Source organism: Dendrobates tinctorius, unplaced genomic scaffold (genome assembly GCF_039654945.1).
Source record: "Dendrobates tinctorius isolate UK_male_01 unplaced genomic scaffold, ASM3965494v1 ptg000015l, whole genome shotgun sequence".
Taxonomy (NCBI): Eukaryota; Metazoa; Chordata; class Amphibia; order Anura; family Dendrobatidae; genus Dendrobates; species Dendrobates tinctorius.
The window spans coordinates 19,405,915-19,419,268 of NW_027361683.1; the positions used below are offsets into that span (position 1 = coordinate 19,405,915).

General features: G+C 44.2%; 1 protein-coding gene across 3 annotated transcripts in view; it reads right to left on the reverse strand.

Annotated features, from left to right (window-relative positions):
• Positions 1–13,354, reverse strand: part of SH3D21 (SH3 domain containing 21) — a 156,088-nt gene that overhangs the window by 60,394 nt on the left and 82,340 nt on the right. For 2 of the 3 annotated variants that reach the window (XM_073562681.1, XM_073562663.1), the window contains exon 11: positions 11,364–11,462. In XM_073562681.1, coding sequence (XP_073418782.1) covers positions 11,364–11,462 — 99 coding nt within the window. The remainder of the gene's footprint in view (positions 1–11,363; positions 11,463–13,354) is intronic. The other variant, XM_073562671.1, reaches the window with a different exon arrangement.

The following is a 13,354-nucleotide window of genomic DNA, read 5'->3' on the forward strand; positions in this document are numbered from 1 at the left end:
GCTTCCTAAAAGAGAGCGGTATCTGCTACAAGTGCTGCTCATCCACCACTCATCTCGCCAAGGATTGTAAGGTTAGTGTAAAATGCACAGAATGTGGCACCACACATCATAACACTGCCCTACACCCTGGCCCAGCTCCATGGAGTGCACAGAACACGCCAACTGTCAGTGAGCATGGTGGGGAGGAAAAAGAGCACTGATGCAGCTACGCTAGAGATCAATTCACAATGTACTGAAGTCTGTAAAGGGACAATAGACAGTAGGTCTTGTTCAAAAATATGCCTTGTCAGAGTGTACCCAAAGGGCCATAGAGACAAAGCTGTGAGACTGTATGCTATCTTGGATGATCAAATTAATCGATCCCTGGCTAGATCAACATTCTTTGACCTATTCAACATTAAAGGACCAAGCACTCCTTACTCATTAAAGACATGTGCAGGTACTGTGACAACAGCGGGCAGGAAAGCCACTGACTACCAAATTGAGTCCTTAGACGGACAATTCGGCCTGCCACTACCTATAATCATCGAGTGTAATCAGATCCAAGACAACAAGTCTTAAATTCCTACACCAGATGTGGCAATCCATCATGCTCACTTAAAACGCATAGCACACATCATACCGGAACTCAACCCTCAGGCACAGATAATACTACTGTTGGGAAGAGATATCCTGTAGGTGCATAAAGTGAAAAGTCATATCAATGGACTCAACAATGCTACCTATGTCCAAAAGCTAGACCTAGGATGGGTCATAATAGAAAACATATGCTTGGGACACATGCACGCCCCATCTTCTGTGAAAAGCATGCTAACAAATACACTGGAGAAAGGGCGCCCATCTCTGTTTCAACCTTGAAACAACGAGTTCCATGTCAAGGAACTACCACACAGCATCCAACTACCCAATCACTTAATAGACTTTACTCATGACAGCAATATGGTGTCAGGAAGCTATGAGGATCAGCTAGGGTCCACAGTCTTCCAGAGAACTAAGCAAGACAACCAGGTAGCAATGTCGGTAGAGGATAAGCTGTTCTTAGAGGTAGTGGACAAAGGGCTTGTAAAAGATGAGACCAACAGCTGGGTCGCACCTCTCCCCTTCAGAACCCACAGACCACGTCTACCAAGCAACAGAGATAAAGCATTCAAACGTTTCGCCTCTCTCAAACATAATCTGCAAAAGAAGCCAGAGATGAGAGATCACTTCTTCTCCTTCATGTCAAAGATATTTGAGAACTGCCATGCAGATCTAGCTCCCACTCTCAAAGACTCTGAAGAATGCTGGTTCCAACCCATGTTTGGAGCATATCACCCTAAGAAACCGGGCCAGATTAGAGTGGTGTTCGACTCCAGTGCTAAGTTTGACAATGTCTCCCTGAATGATGTTCTACTGACAGGACCAGATCTCAATAACAAACTGCTGGGAGTACTTATGCGCTTCCATAAGAATTCCATTGCCTTCATCGCTGACATCCAGCAGATGTTCCATTGTTTCCTTGTGAGAGAGAGAGACAGGAACTTCCTAAGATTCTTCTGGTACTGAGACAATGATCCTACTAAAGAAGTCACAGAGTACCGCATGAGAGTGCACATCTTTGGCAATAGCCCTTCTCCTGCAGTCGCCATCTATGGACTCAAAAGGTCAGCTCTAGAAGGAGAAACAGAATACGGGTCAGATGTCAGACAATTCATAGAAAAAGACTTTTATGTTGATGACTGTCTGAAAGCCATGCCTTCAAATGAATACAAAAAGGGTGGGGGAACAAGAGGCGCAATAGTGCCCTATCACTAGTGACACTACGATGTGAGTGGTGTAATGCAGTTCCACTCACCTATTCCAGTTGTGTGACCCACAACTGGCTTGAAGACATAACACAGTATCAGCTGCTGCAGGACCTCCACCGACCACTCCAAAGTGGAAAAACTGCCAGAGAATATGGGAAGCAAGATGTGCCACAGTCCGCGCTGCTGAATCCACAAAATCACCTGGGATGCAAGATGTAGTAACAAAGTACTTCTTTATTCCTTCCTACGCGTTTCGGCGCCCTTCCTGGCACCTTCCTCAGGAACTGCGGACTGTGGCACATCTTGCTTCCCATATTCTCTGGCATGCCTTCAAATGAGACTGCTATCAGTCTTCTCAGGAGAGCACAAGAGATGCTTGCTTGCTCCAACCTCAGGCTTCACAAAATAGCCTCAAACAGCCAAGAACTCATGAAAGCATTCCCTTCACAAGACTTGTGTAACAGTCTCAGAGACCTGGACCTGGGGTCAGACCCCACACCAATGCAACGCAGCCTCGGGCTTCTCTGGAATCTACAGTCAGACACTTTTACCTTTCAGGTCAGCCAGGAAGAAAAGCCTTTCACATGCAGAGGTATCCTATCTACCATCAACAGCCTGTATGATCCCTTAGGTTTTGCAGCTCCTGTTACTATACAAGGCAAAGCCGTACTAAGAGACTTAACCAAGGAGACTTCTGACTGGGATGCACCTCTGCCACCTGACAAGAGAATCCAGTGGGAAGTATGGAAGAACTCTTTAGCAGCTCTCTCCAACCTGAATATGTCAAGGCCATACACCCCTGTACCGTCTACAGAGATACAGAGCCAAAAACTGTGTGTATTTGCAGATGCTTCTGTCAAAGCAATTGCTGCTGTTGCCTATCAAAAAACTGTGGACTCCAAATGTCAGAGCCACATTGGATTCGTCATGGGGAAAGCCAAACTTGCTCCACAACCAGAGCACACCATACCAAGGTTAGAACTTTGTGCTGCAGTCTTAGCCATCGAGTTAGCAGAGTTCATCACATCCGAGATGGATATGGACCTGACACAAGCCAAGTTCTACTCAGACAGCAAAGTAGTCCTGGGATACATCCACAATGAAACCAGGCGATTCTACGTTTATGTCAGCAACAGAGTGCCACAAATTAGGAGATCAGTTCATCCAAAACAGTGGCATTACGTTCCCACGGAACGAAACCCTGCAGATCATGCAAGTAAAGCAGTTGACACAAGTCGACTAGAGAGCACAACATGGCTCTCAGGACCAGAACTATTGTACACTGAGGAATTTTGTCCAGACACCTTTGAACTTGAGAGAGAGGACTCAGGTGCTGAAATCCACCCTCAGGTGTCTACACTCCATACAAAGACTCCAGCTACTCTGCTAACCCAGAAAACAGGACTATCCAGTGCCCCTCCAGGAGGATTTGACACTAAAGACCTCTACAAGCACCAATGGAGGCAGGTACAAAGTCTTGCCAATGCATTATGGGACAGGTGGCGCAAACAACGCTTGTCTACCCTGCAGCCACGGAGGAAGTGGCAATTTACCAGGCCTAAGCTCAGGATGGCCAAAGCAGATGGACCTATGACATTCTTCAGACCAGTGACTGAGCTGGTCCTATTGTTGCCTTCGGAGATTAAGAATGGTGACATCCGTTTGATGTCAGACGGGGAGTGTTCTGTCTCCGACATAATCAATGACTCTTAAGTGCCTGTTCTGATAACATATAATGATTACTTTATGTATAATGCTCAGTTTTCCACACATTTTAATGTTTATTGTTTCCAGCTCCATCTAGTGGCCAAAAGTTATAACTGCATGATATTAGGTATTGTATTTCCTGTATTATTTCCCTCCAATTCCTAATGTATTCTGGGTAACTTTGCAAGGTACCATGGTCTATCCCAGCCCCTTTCTCTCTTCAGTTGGCCATTTCTTTCAAGTCTGCATATTGGAAGCACCTCATCGCTCTGTTTCCCCTTGTGTCAGCATCGGTGGTATGTAATCACCCTCTCTGTATATGATTCTGCCTTTTATCAGCTAGCTTAGTTACAACCCCTGCTCAGCGAGTAGTCCAGATTATATGTCATGTGTATTGTATATTTCCAGGAACCCAATACTGATCCTATGTATCTGTTTCTGTTGAGGTTTTACCACACACATCTATACCTACGTTCAATAAACCACAGATTCAACTACAGTCTCCCTTATTGGACCCCGGTATAGCTGTTTAGCTGCTTGTTAAGCTATATGAATCCAGTTCATTTAGTGAGGACATGACAATGGGTTGAGATGAAGAGGGACAGGTTAGTATGGAGCATAGGAACCCCAGTTCATTTAATTAATGAGGAGTTGTGGAATTATTTGCACCACAAATATTACTCGGGTTCCTGTATCAGGTGATTCTCACTCCACCGTGTCCCCACATTAAGACTGGACATGTCAATCTTGATGAATTGGGCCTATGTCTCTGTCACCCTCCATTGTTAATATCTCTAGTTGTAAGATGTTTTTTCCCATTGACATTAAGCCAATGTTTTAAACCCGCCCTAAATTATCATTGCTCACATATACCTGTTTGTTTTACTGTTGGACGTAAACACACCTCATTGAGCTAAGAACAGCACAAGGAAAAATCTCTCAAAATATGTCTTAAAGTAAGGTATGCATTTGCCTTATATGCATGCCAGAGTAGAATGCTGAAGTCTGTACAGGTACACACGGAGTTCTGCACACTATGCTGTGTACACAAAAAGGCTGTAATCCGCACAGTCACCAGCTCCCCCCCACATCTCCATTTTTTTTTTATGCAACTAATAAAGAAGTTTTATTCATTGATCAGTGTCCACGGAGCGTGACCCATCATCTTCTATCCTGCATTTATAAGATTATCTCAGCACATGAACATTTTTTTTAATCACATCCAATTGTGGAAGTTATTTTTATTCCTAGATCTATTAATTAAAATGTTCTTTGTTTGTAGGAAAACCCCTTTAAGCCTTATGCACCCTCTATGGGTACCTTGTTAAAGCTCTGTACATAAATCCATATGACTGTGTGAATAAGGCCTCTTTCACACATCAGGTTTTCGCCGTCAGGCGCGATCCGGCACTTTTGACAAAAACCGGATCCGGCGAAATGCAATGCCGGATCCGGTTTCCCCCCCATTGAATTGCATTAGCGCCGGATCGGGCCGGATGGCCATGCGTTTCATCCGGTTTTCGCCGGATCCGGCAATGTGTCGAAATCCGGCATCTGGAAAAAACGGCTACAGTAACGTTTTTTGTCTCCGGTGAAAAAGCCGGACACGCCGGATCCGGCATATCCGGCTTTTTCACACAATGAAAGCCTATGAGCGCCGCAATGCGCCGGATCCGTTTTTTTGGGTCTGAGCATGCTCAGTAGCTCTGCCCACAAGCCACATATATAAAAGCATGACAGTGGGACCCTCAGCCACACCCAACATGCCACCCAAGACAGCAACCAGGCGCAGGAGAAGGCAGGAGACCACTGCAGCACCATCAGGACCACCACCACCACCCCAAATGGAGCAGCATGCTGAACAACGGGAGGGGAGTCCAGCAGCAGATGAGAGAAGGTAATTATCAAATCCCCCATTCCTCAAAACTAGGGCCATGGAATATCAAGATATTCATTGGCCCTTTGTTTCTCTTTATTCAACAGCCGCCCAAGAGATGCAGCAGCAGCAACAGTGGCAGCACTGGCAGCAGCAACAGCACCACCCACAGCCATGGAGTCTGGCCAGCAAGAGGACAGCACATCTTCTTCTGGGAGCCCTCCCTCGCATCGTCAGCGTTTGACGGTAAGTTTTTATTTCCAAAATCCATCATCTCTGGAATATATGTATATTCATTGCCTTTTATTTCAAAACAGGATTCACAAGCTGAAGGGGAGCTCCCAGAAGAAGAAGGAAGGGGTGGACAGACACCTGTAGTGGGCTCACAATTGGTAAGTTTTTTGCATCAAACGCAGAAACACAACATCACACTACACACAACACATAGAAAACAATGTTCTGCAGACCACACACAGCAAACAAATGCCTACATCCAAACACATAAATTTTTTTCTTTTCTTCTCTAGTCTTCCCAATCTGGTGCTCGGCCAAGGTTGTCGGCGACAGCAACGCGGCGGGCACCAGCGTGTAAGTATAATATTTAAGTGAAATTTTGGTACACTTTTTATTTCATGTCTTAAGTGTGGTGACTAATTTTGCTATTTTTCTCTTTTACTTTAACAGCCTTCACAGCGTGCTCCCGACTCAGACGGTGAGGATGGAGGAATAGATGTGGACCACCTCATCGATCTCGTCAGAGAAAAGGAGCCGCTATGGAATATGGCTGATCGCCGCCATGCTGACCTGATCTTTACCCGACGACTCTGGGAGGAAATCTGTTCGCTCCTTGTGGCCCGCAGGGAGGACCTCGATGCTCGGGCCCAGATTAAAGAGCGTACGTATATACAGTACCGGTTGCTTGATGTAAACCAGTGTTTCCCGAACTCCAGTCCTTGCGGTCCCCACGGATCATGTGTTCAGGATTTCTATTTACTATGGAAATCCTGAAAACATGACCCCTGGGGACCATGAGGACTGGAGTTTGGGAAACACTGATGTTGTATACTAACCACTGTGAGGGATCGTTTCAAGAAGGAGTTCAATAAAGAGATGCGGGCCCCGAGTTGATCTGGAGGACGCAGGAGCAAGTACAAGTACGCACGAGCCCTGTCGTTCCTCCGGGATACAATGGTCACCAGAAGGTAAATATTACACACCACATGTGAAAAAAAAATGTTTAGATGTAACAATTTTTTTTCAGCCAGGGCCATGCCATGTCACTATTTTAATTGTTTTTTTTTCTCTTTATTCCACAGCACGGTGAGCAGCACTCGGGAGCCTGCACGATTGGACCCTTCTGAGGCGATCCCTGAGGAGACCGGCACCGAGGGACACTTCGACTGCCCCGGTACATCTGCACCTTCCCAGCCTTCCCACACATTTGACCCATCTGTGCCATCCACCATCGCAGGAGCATCGTGGCCGCCTACATTACATGAAGCTGCTGGTGAGGAGATCGCTTTCCCTTTACCCCACCCTTCTGCCCCTGCCACCTCTAGTACACCTGCGGGTACTGGGCGGCAGCGGCAGAGGGGTTAGGAAAAGACTTATGCGCCAGAGTTCTTGCATCTGAATGCATCTTTCCAGAACTGTCTAAAAGTCTTGTCAGAGCAAATCTCCGCAGGCTTTCAGCAGATCAACTCCAGCATTCTGGAGGTGAAGACACTTCTGCAAACCATGCATTCAGAAGCAAGATCTTCGCCAAACCACACCTTTTTCAGGTCTGTTGTGGAGCGCATGGCAACGCTCTCTCCTACCCAGCAGATGCATGTAATGCTTTCGTGCCACGGTGCTCTACAGCACGTTACCTCCCAACCTCCTCCTCCCTCCCCAGTAGTTCCTCCACCTGCACCCCCTCCAGCCACTTTCCATCCTCCCCCTCCTATTACATACCAGCCACCTCCCCAGTACCAGCAACCTCCCCAGTACCAGCAACCTCCCCAGTACCAGCAACCTCCCCAGTACCAGCAACCTCCCCACTTCCAGCAACCTGCCCCATACCAAACTCCTTCCCCATACAACTTTCCATCAACATCATCTGCTCCTACAGTCCCTGCCCAACCCTCCACTCCACCGCCCACCACCTCTTCTGCCTCCCACATGTCCACCCATTCTGTAGCTTTTTCCACACCTTCACCTCTAACTGTTCCTTCCCCACCACGATCCCAGTCCTCTCTCCACACACCCAGTGTCGAAGTGTCCCGCAGCCCCTCCAGCAGTATTTCCACCCCACACTACACAGATTTGTAATGTGTGTTTTTTAATAAAAATGCCCATTGGGTTTAAAACCTTTATTAAAAAAGTTTTTTTCACTATAAAAACATTTTACAAAAAAAAATATTTTAAATAAAAGTTAAATTATCGTTTCACAATGGTTGTCTGTCATTTCTTTCTGCGGCGAACTATGTTTAAAAAAAAGGTTAAATACAGGGTATTTCAAAGGTAAAAAGGTATTCAAAACCAGGTATATAACTGTGGGTAAATTTTAGCTTTTTGCCACAGTTGTGTTCCTGGTTGTGTTTGAAGCAAAGTATTTCACCTAAAAAGTTGTGTTTATTGTTGGTGATTTCCTAACAATGTACACAACTTTTGTTAAAAGGTGAAATACTTTGCATAAAACACAACCAGGTACACACCTGTGGCCTAAAGGTAAAAATAGTAAGACCATGACAAGATAGCCAACTTTGGTTGGCAAAGGTATATACTGTTGGTACAGAAGGTACACAAGTTTGGTTAAGGGCACAAATCTTTCACACTCTGTCATCCTGCCAGTGTACTCTGCCTTGAGGTGACATAAAGTATAGTGCAAAATTGTCCCTCATTACTGAAACCGTCACAGAACTTCTAGTGGTAATGTCATGGTAATCTTGCAAGGTGGTTTCTTCAGAGGTGTCCTCAATGGAAATGGGTTCCTTGCAGATAACAAAATTGTGGAGTACCACGCAAGCTTTGATCACCTCGTCCACAGTTTCTGTCTTGAGGTTGATCGCAGTCAATAGGTCCTGCCATTTGGCTGTCAGAATACCAAAGGTACATTCAACCATTCTTCTTGCTCTTGTGAGGCGGTAATTAAAAATGCGTTTTGTTCTTGACAATCCTCTGCTACCGTACGGTTTCAAAAGGTGTTCTGACAGCTGGAAGGCTTCATCCCCTACACAGACAAATGGCATAGGTGGGCCAGATGTTTGCGGCAGCGGTCTAGGGGGTGGGAACTGGAAGGTGTTTCCATACAGTTTACGCCCCATGGCAGACAGTTTGAAAACTTGAGAGTCATTGGAGCGGCCATAGGCCCCAATATCAACAGCAATAAATTTGTATTCCGCGTCAGCGATGGCCATGAGGACAATTGAAAAATATTTCTTGTAATTGAAATATTCCGATCCCGATCCGGCTGGCTTTACAATGCGGATATGTTTCCCGTCCACAGCGCCCAAGCAGTTCGGAAACTGACATATCCTGTTGAAACTTTTCTGAAATTTCAATCCACCTCTCTGTTGTGGGCTCTGGTAAAAACTCTTCAGCTAAGGAGTCCCACAGTGCACGGCATGTGTGCTTCACTATTCCAGATATGGTTGAAATCCCGAGTCTGTACTGGAAATGCAGTGACGAAAGGGATTCTCCAGTTGCAAGAAATCTGTGGGGAAGTAAAAAACAATCAATTAGTTTAAAATCACAGCATTACATACCAAAAGTCAGCTCTAACACTTGGAGATGCAAACTACCACCAACAAGATTGCAGTGAAAGTGTGCTCTGATGCGAGCATATCCAATAAATGTGGCTTACCTTAAAGTCACCATCAGACGCTCTGCGGGTGAAACAGAGAAGCGGATATAGGTGTCCGATTTTCTTATGAGGTGTGCAATGCGCTCCACCAAGTAATCAAAATTCTCCATTTTCATCTGAACATATCCAAAAAAATTTATCCGGGTTTCGTCGAAGGTCCATGCAGAGTGTAGAATAGACCCCACGCGTCATTCTCTTGGCTGTAATGGGGTGGATCCACAAACGTCGTCTACGATGCCTGATGCGCTGCTGTCTCGCTCTCTCCTTCTCCAGAACAATCACCCTCAAACGATTCGCCTCCGCTGTAAAATCCGCCAAATTCTTCAAAATATTTCCAATCACAACATCCATCTTCGCCAGTAACTTGCTCTTCTCTCCAACCTGCACTTTCTCCTCTACAACCTGTCAAAGAAGGGCTGTAGGAACACGCTATATATAGTTTTTCAGTAGCCAATCCCTTTCGGAAGGCCACAAGGGGCGATTTTAAAAACCGGATCCAGCGTAATCCGTCGAAAAACGGATCAAAAACCGGATGAACCGGATGAGACGGATCCGGTTTTGGCTGTCAAGCGGATGACGGATCCGGCAGAAAACCGGATCCGTCACATCCGGTTTTACTAAACATTTGCCGGATCCGGCGCTCCGGCACGACGCCGGAACGCGCCTGACGCCGAAAACCTGATGTGTGAAAGTAGCCTTAGTACTTAATCTGATACACTGTATTAAACTGTGCAGGAAGGGAAAGGTCAGGACAACTTCTGATAGTAAGAAATACCATAATGCTTTCTTTACATTAACTTCAAGCAAATATCTTGAAAATAGAGATGAACTGATTAACCCTAAATATAGTAGACATTTAAATAATTGCTTTTTATTATACAATAATTAAGGTTGATTGTTATAAGATTGAATGACCCCTTGTATATTAATATGCAAACTTCAAATGATCATTTTCTGGGTGGGTTACGGTTTCCTGCTATTGCTGAATTAATATGTGAAAGTAGATGTGTTTGTGGTCCATAGGCCCAGGTTTGGGGCTACATGCCCATAGGCCCAGGTTTGGGGCTACATGCTGCGCAAACTGATTGTTTTCACTATAGGCTTTAATTCTTTTTCATCAAGACATATGGAGGATTCTTTGCACGGTGGCCACATACACTCCTCAGTGTTGAAATTGCAGCACAAAGAAAGAAGAGCTGTGGAATCATGGATATCGCAGCATCAATAGACATGTTGATTATATCCAAGTGATGAAAAAAATAGAAGAAAAATGTTCAATCATCTTGATTTATTCAGTATCGGGTATGAGCGCCACATGCAGAAATAGACGCACTTAAACATGCCTTGGCATGATGTCAGTTAGTTTCTTTTGGCACCTAAATCAGCAAGATCTGCTGCTGGCAGCTCTTTTTACAATTGCCGACCAAAGACATCACGCATGTGCTGGATAGAAGACAAGTCCGGAGATGCTGCAGGCAGTGGTAGCACATTTAGGCCATGCAGGCTGCTCACAGTAGCATAAGCAATAAACAGACTTGAGTTGTCAAGCCACCACTCTCAAATGATGCAGAGAAAGATGGCAATGGATATTGGCATGTGGAACTAACCACTTAAGGACGAGTCCTACTTTTGTCTTGGATGCTATGATAGCCAGAGGTTGTCCTGAAGTCCAAGTTATCAATGCCTTTAGGCCTGTACAAAGGAACACCACACGTCCTTCTCACAGGGTTATGGCATAAGCTGACATAAAGAATGGTAGCTGAACCCCTTTATTCTTCATTCTGGGTATATTGACAGCTCAATCATTTTTCCAAGTGTTCCAGGAGCCATGTTATAACATGACAAAATCAGGCCGCATGTTGCTTGTGCTACTATAAGCATGGCCTAAATGCGCTACCATGTTCTGGACTCATCAAACACATCTGGGATGTCATTGGTTATTAATTCCAAACGTAGCTGCCAGCAGTGGATCTTGATGATTTTCTTGTCCAAATACCTTCATTAATAGCATGATTTCCTCTTTGTTGTTGCAATTTCAATGTTGAGATGTGTACATATGGTAGTTAGGGACAGTTGGTGAAGATATGCAAACTGTGAAAACAACAACAAAAAAATTGCTCTTAAGAAGATCCATAGTTGGCTGAACTACCTTTCTGTCCTGTGGAACTGGCACTGGAATTTGCACTGGGTGACTGTGGTCTGTTCACTAGTGGTTTGAGGTCAATAGCGGTTGTGTCCTTTTTTGCTACTAAAAGAATGAGTAAAAAATACAGATAATTTAAATATCACACATGCATATTCCTCAAAAAACACCATTTCTAAAATCTTTACAAGCATATAGGGTCTTTTAAGGGGTTTCGCAGTTGAAATATAATAAAATAAGCTTTACACACTGACTACTGCTTCAGTGCTGGTCACATGCAACACCTGTCATAGCTTTATTACAAGGTTGCAGGGGTCACAGCCTGTCAACAAAGACCGAGGGCAGTGGAAGGAGATAGTGCTGGAACAGCAATCGATGAGTAAAGCAAATATTACAATTTTTAAAATGCTCCTGGAAAATCTCTTTAATATACAGTATACTGTACAGAGTAGTAAAAGGACAGTAAGATAATGAAATCAAATATCCTGATACTGACTCCTATTTCAGCTGAGCGTGTATACTGTTAGCTATGTTTTATTAAAATGCAGCCCAATGATTCACAAGGAATTTCCCTGTGTGGGTTGAGAGATGCAACTATTACTTATATTTCATATTCAAAGATGATATGTTTGTGGTGACTATCACCAGATTTAGATATAAAACTTGGCGCAGAACAGTCTTATAATCACATTACTATACGGCGTACGCTGATCAGTCCATTAAAAGATTACTCCCAAAATCGTAATTTGCTCTCACTTTTCTGTATATATAGCATTAATAATTTGTAGTAATACAACCTTTTTTTTAAATCTTCTATTGATTTCCTGCTATCACCCCACTAATGATGACCCGACAGGGATCTGTTAACCTTTGATTATCACTTGATCCATTCTAAAGTAATTCTAATGCTGCCAGTAAAGCACTCTCAGATGCTCCTAATGATCCTGTCTAATAAGACATCTACCAGCTTGGCTATGCTATGCCGAAGATCCCACCTATTGTTCATAAAAAACAGATGTACTGATGATCCTGTTTAGGTTAACATTCCCCAGATCCTCTTACAGCATCCTCATTGCCCTGAGAACCATGTTGTAGCACCACTCATCAATTCTATGTGAAGTTCTGCTCTGCATGCAAAAGAGATCATGATTGTGCTCTTTAAGTAATACTGAATGTTGATCACGTAGTGGGTCACAGTCATTACATTCAAAGCTATCAATGACCACATCATCCTTAAAGAGTATCTGTCAGCAGGTTTTTGCTATGATACCTGAGAGCAGCAAAATGTAGGGGCTGAGAGCCTAATTCCAGGAATGTATCATTTAATGGACTACATGATGCAGTTTTGCTACAATCTTTGTTTTATCTGACATAGATGTAGCATTCCACAGATTGCTAAACGGTGTACAACCCCGACCACACCCCTGATTGGTAGTTTACGGTGTACACTGCACATTGTGAGTAAGCTGCCAATCAGTGTTGTGGGCGGGGTTACACACATTAGCAGGTCTGGCATGAGGTTCTGTAATGAGAATCTCCTGCTGATAATACACTGATTGTATTGAAACTATAAGGCACAGCCTAGAAAATGATACACTGCTGTAATTGGGCTCTCTTGCCCTATATAATGATATTCTGAAATTAACTAGCAAAAACCTGCCCATGTTAAGATCTATCTCTATCAGGAAGCACACAATAGAGCACAGGGAGGGTCTTGCAGCACTGAGGAGAAGCAGTGTGATGCCAGGAAATATAGTTTTAATATATGAGAATAGAATTGACCATTCAGCTCTGTGAAGATGGATGAGAGAGATGGATGACAGAAAGGCTAAAAGGAAATGAAAAAAGACACAAAGATGCAAGAAAGAAAGTTGGGCTTGCACTGTATATTGAAGGGGTTGTCCAGGTTTATCACAAAAGTGTGCAGTCAGTCAATGTTTCTTAATTCATGTGCAAGTAGATGAAAAGTTCAAAATGAACATAAAGTGCAAGTTATA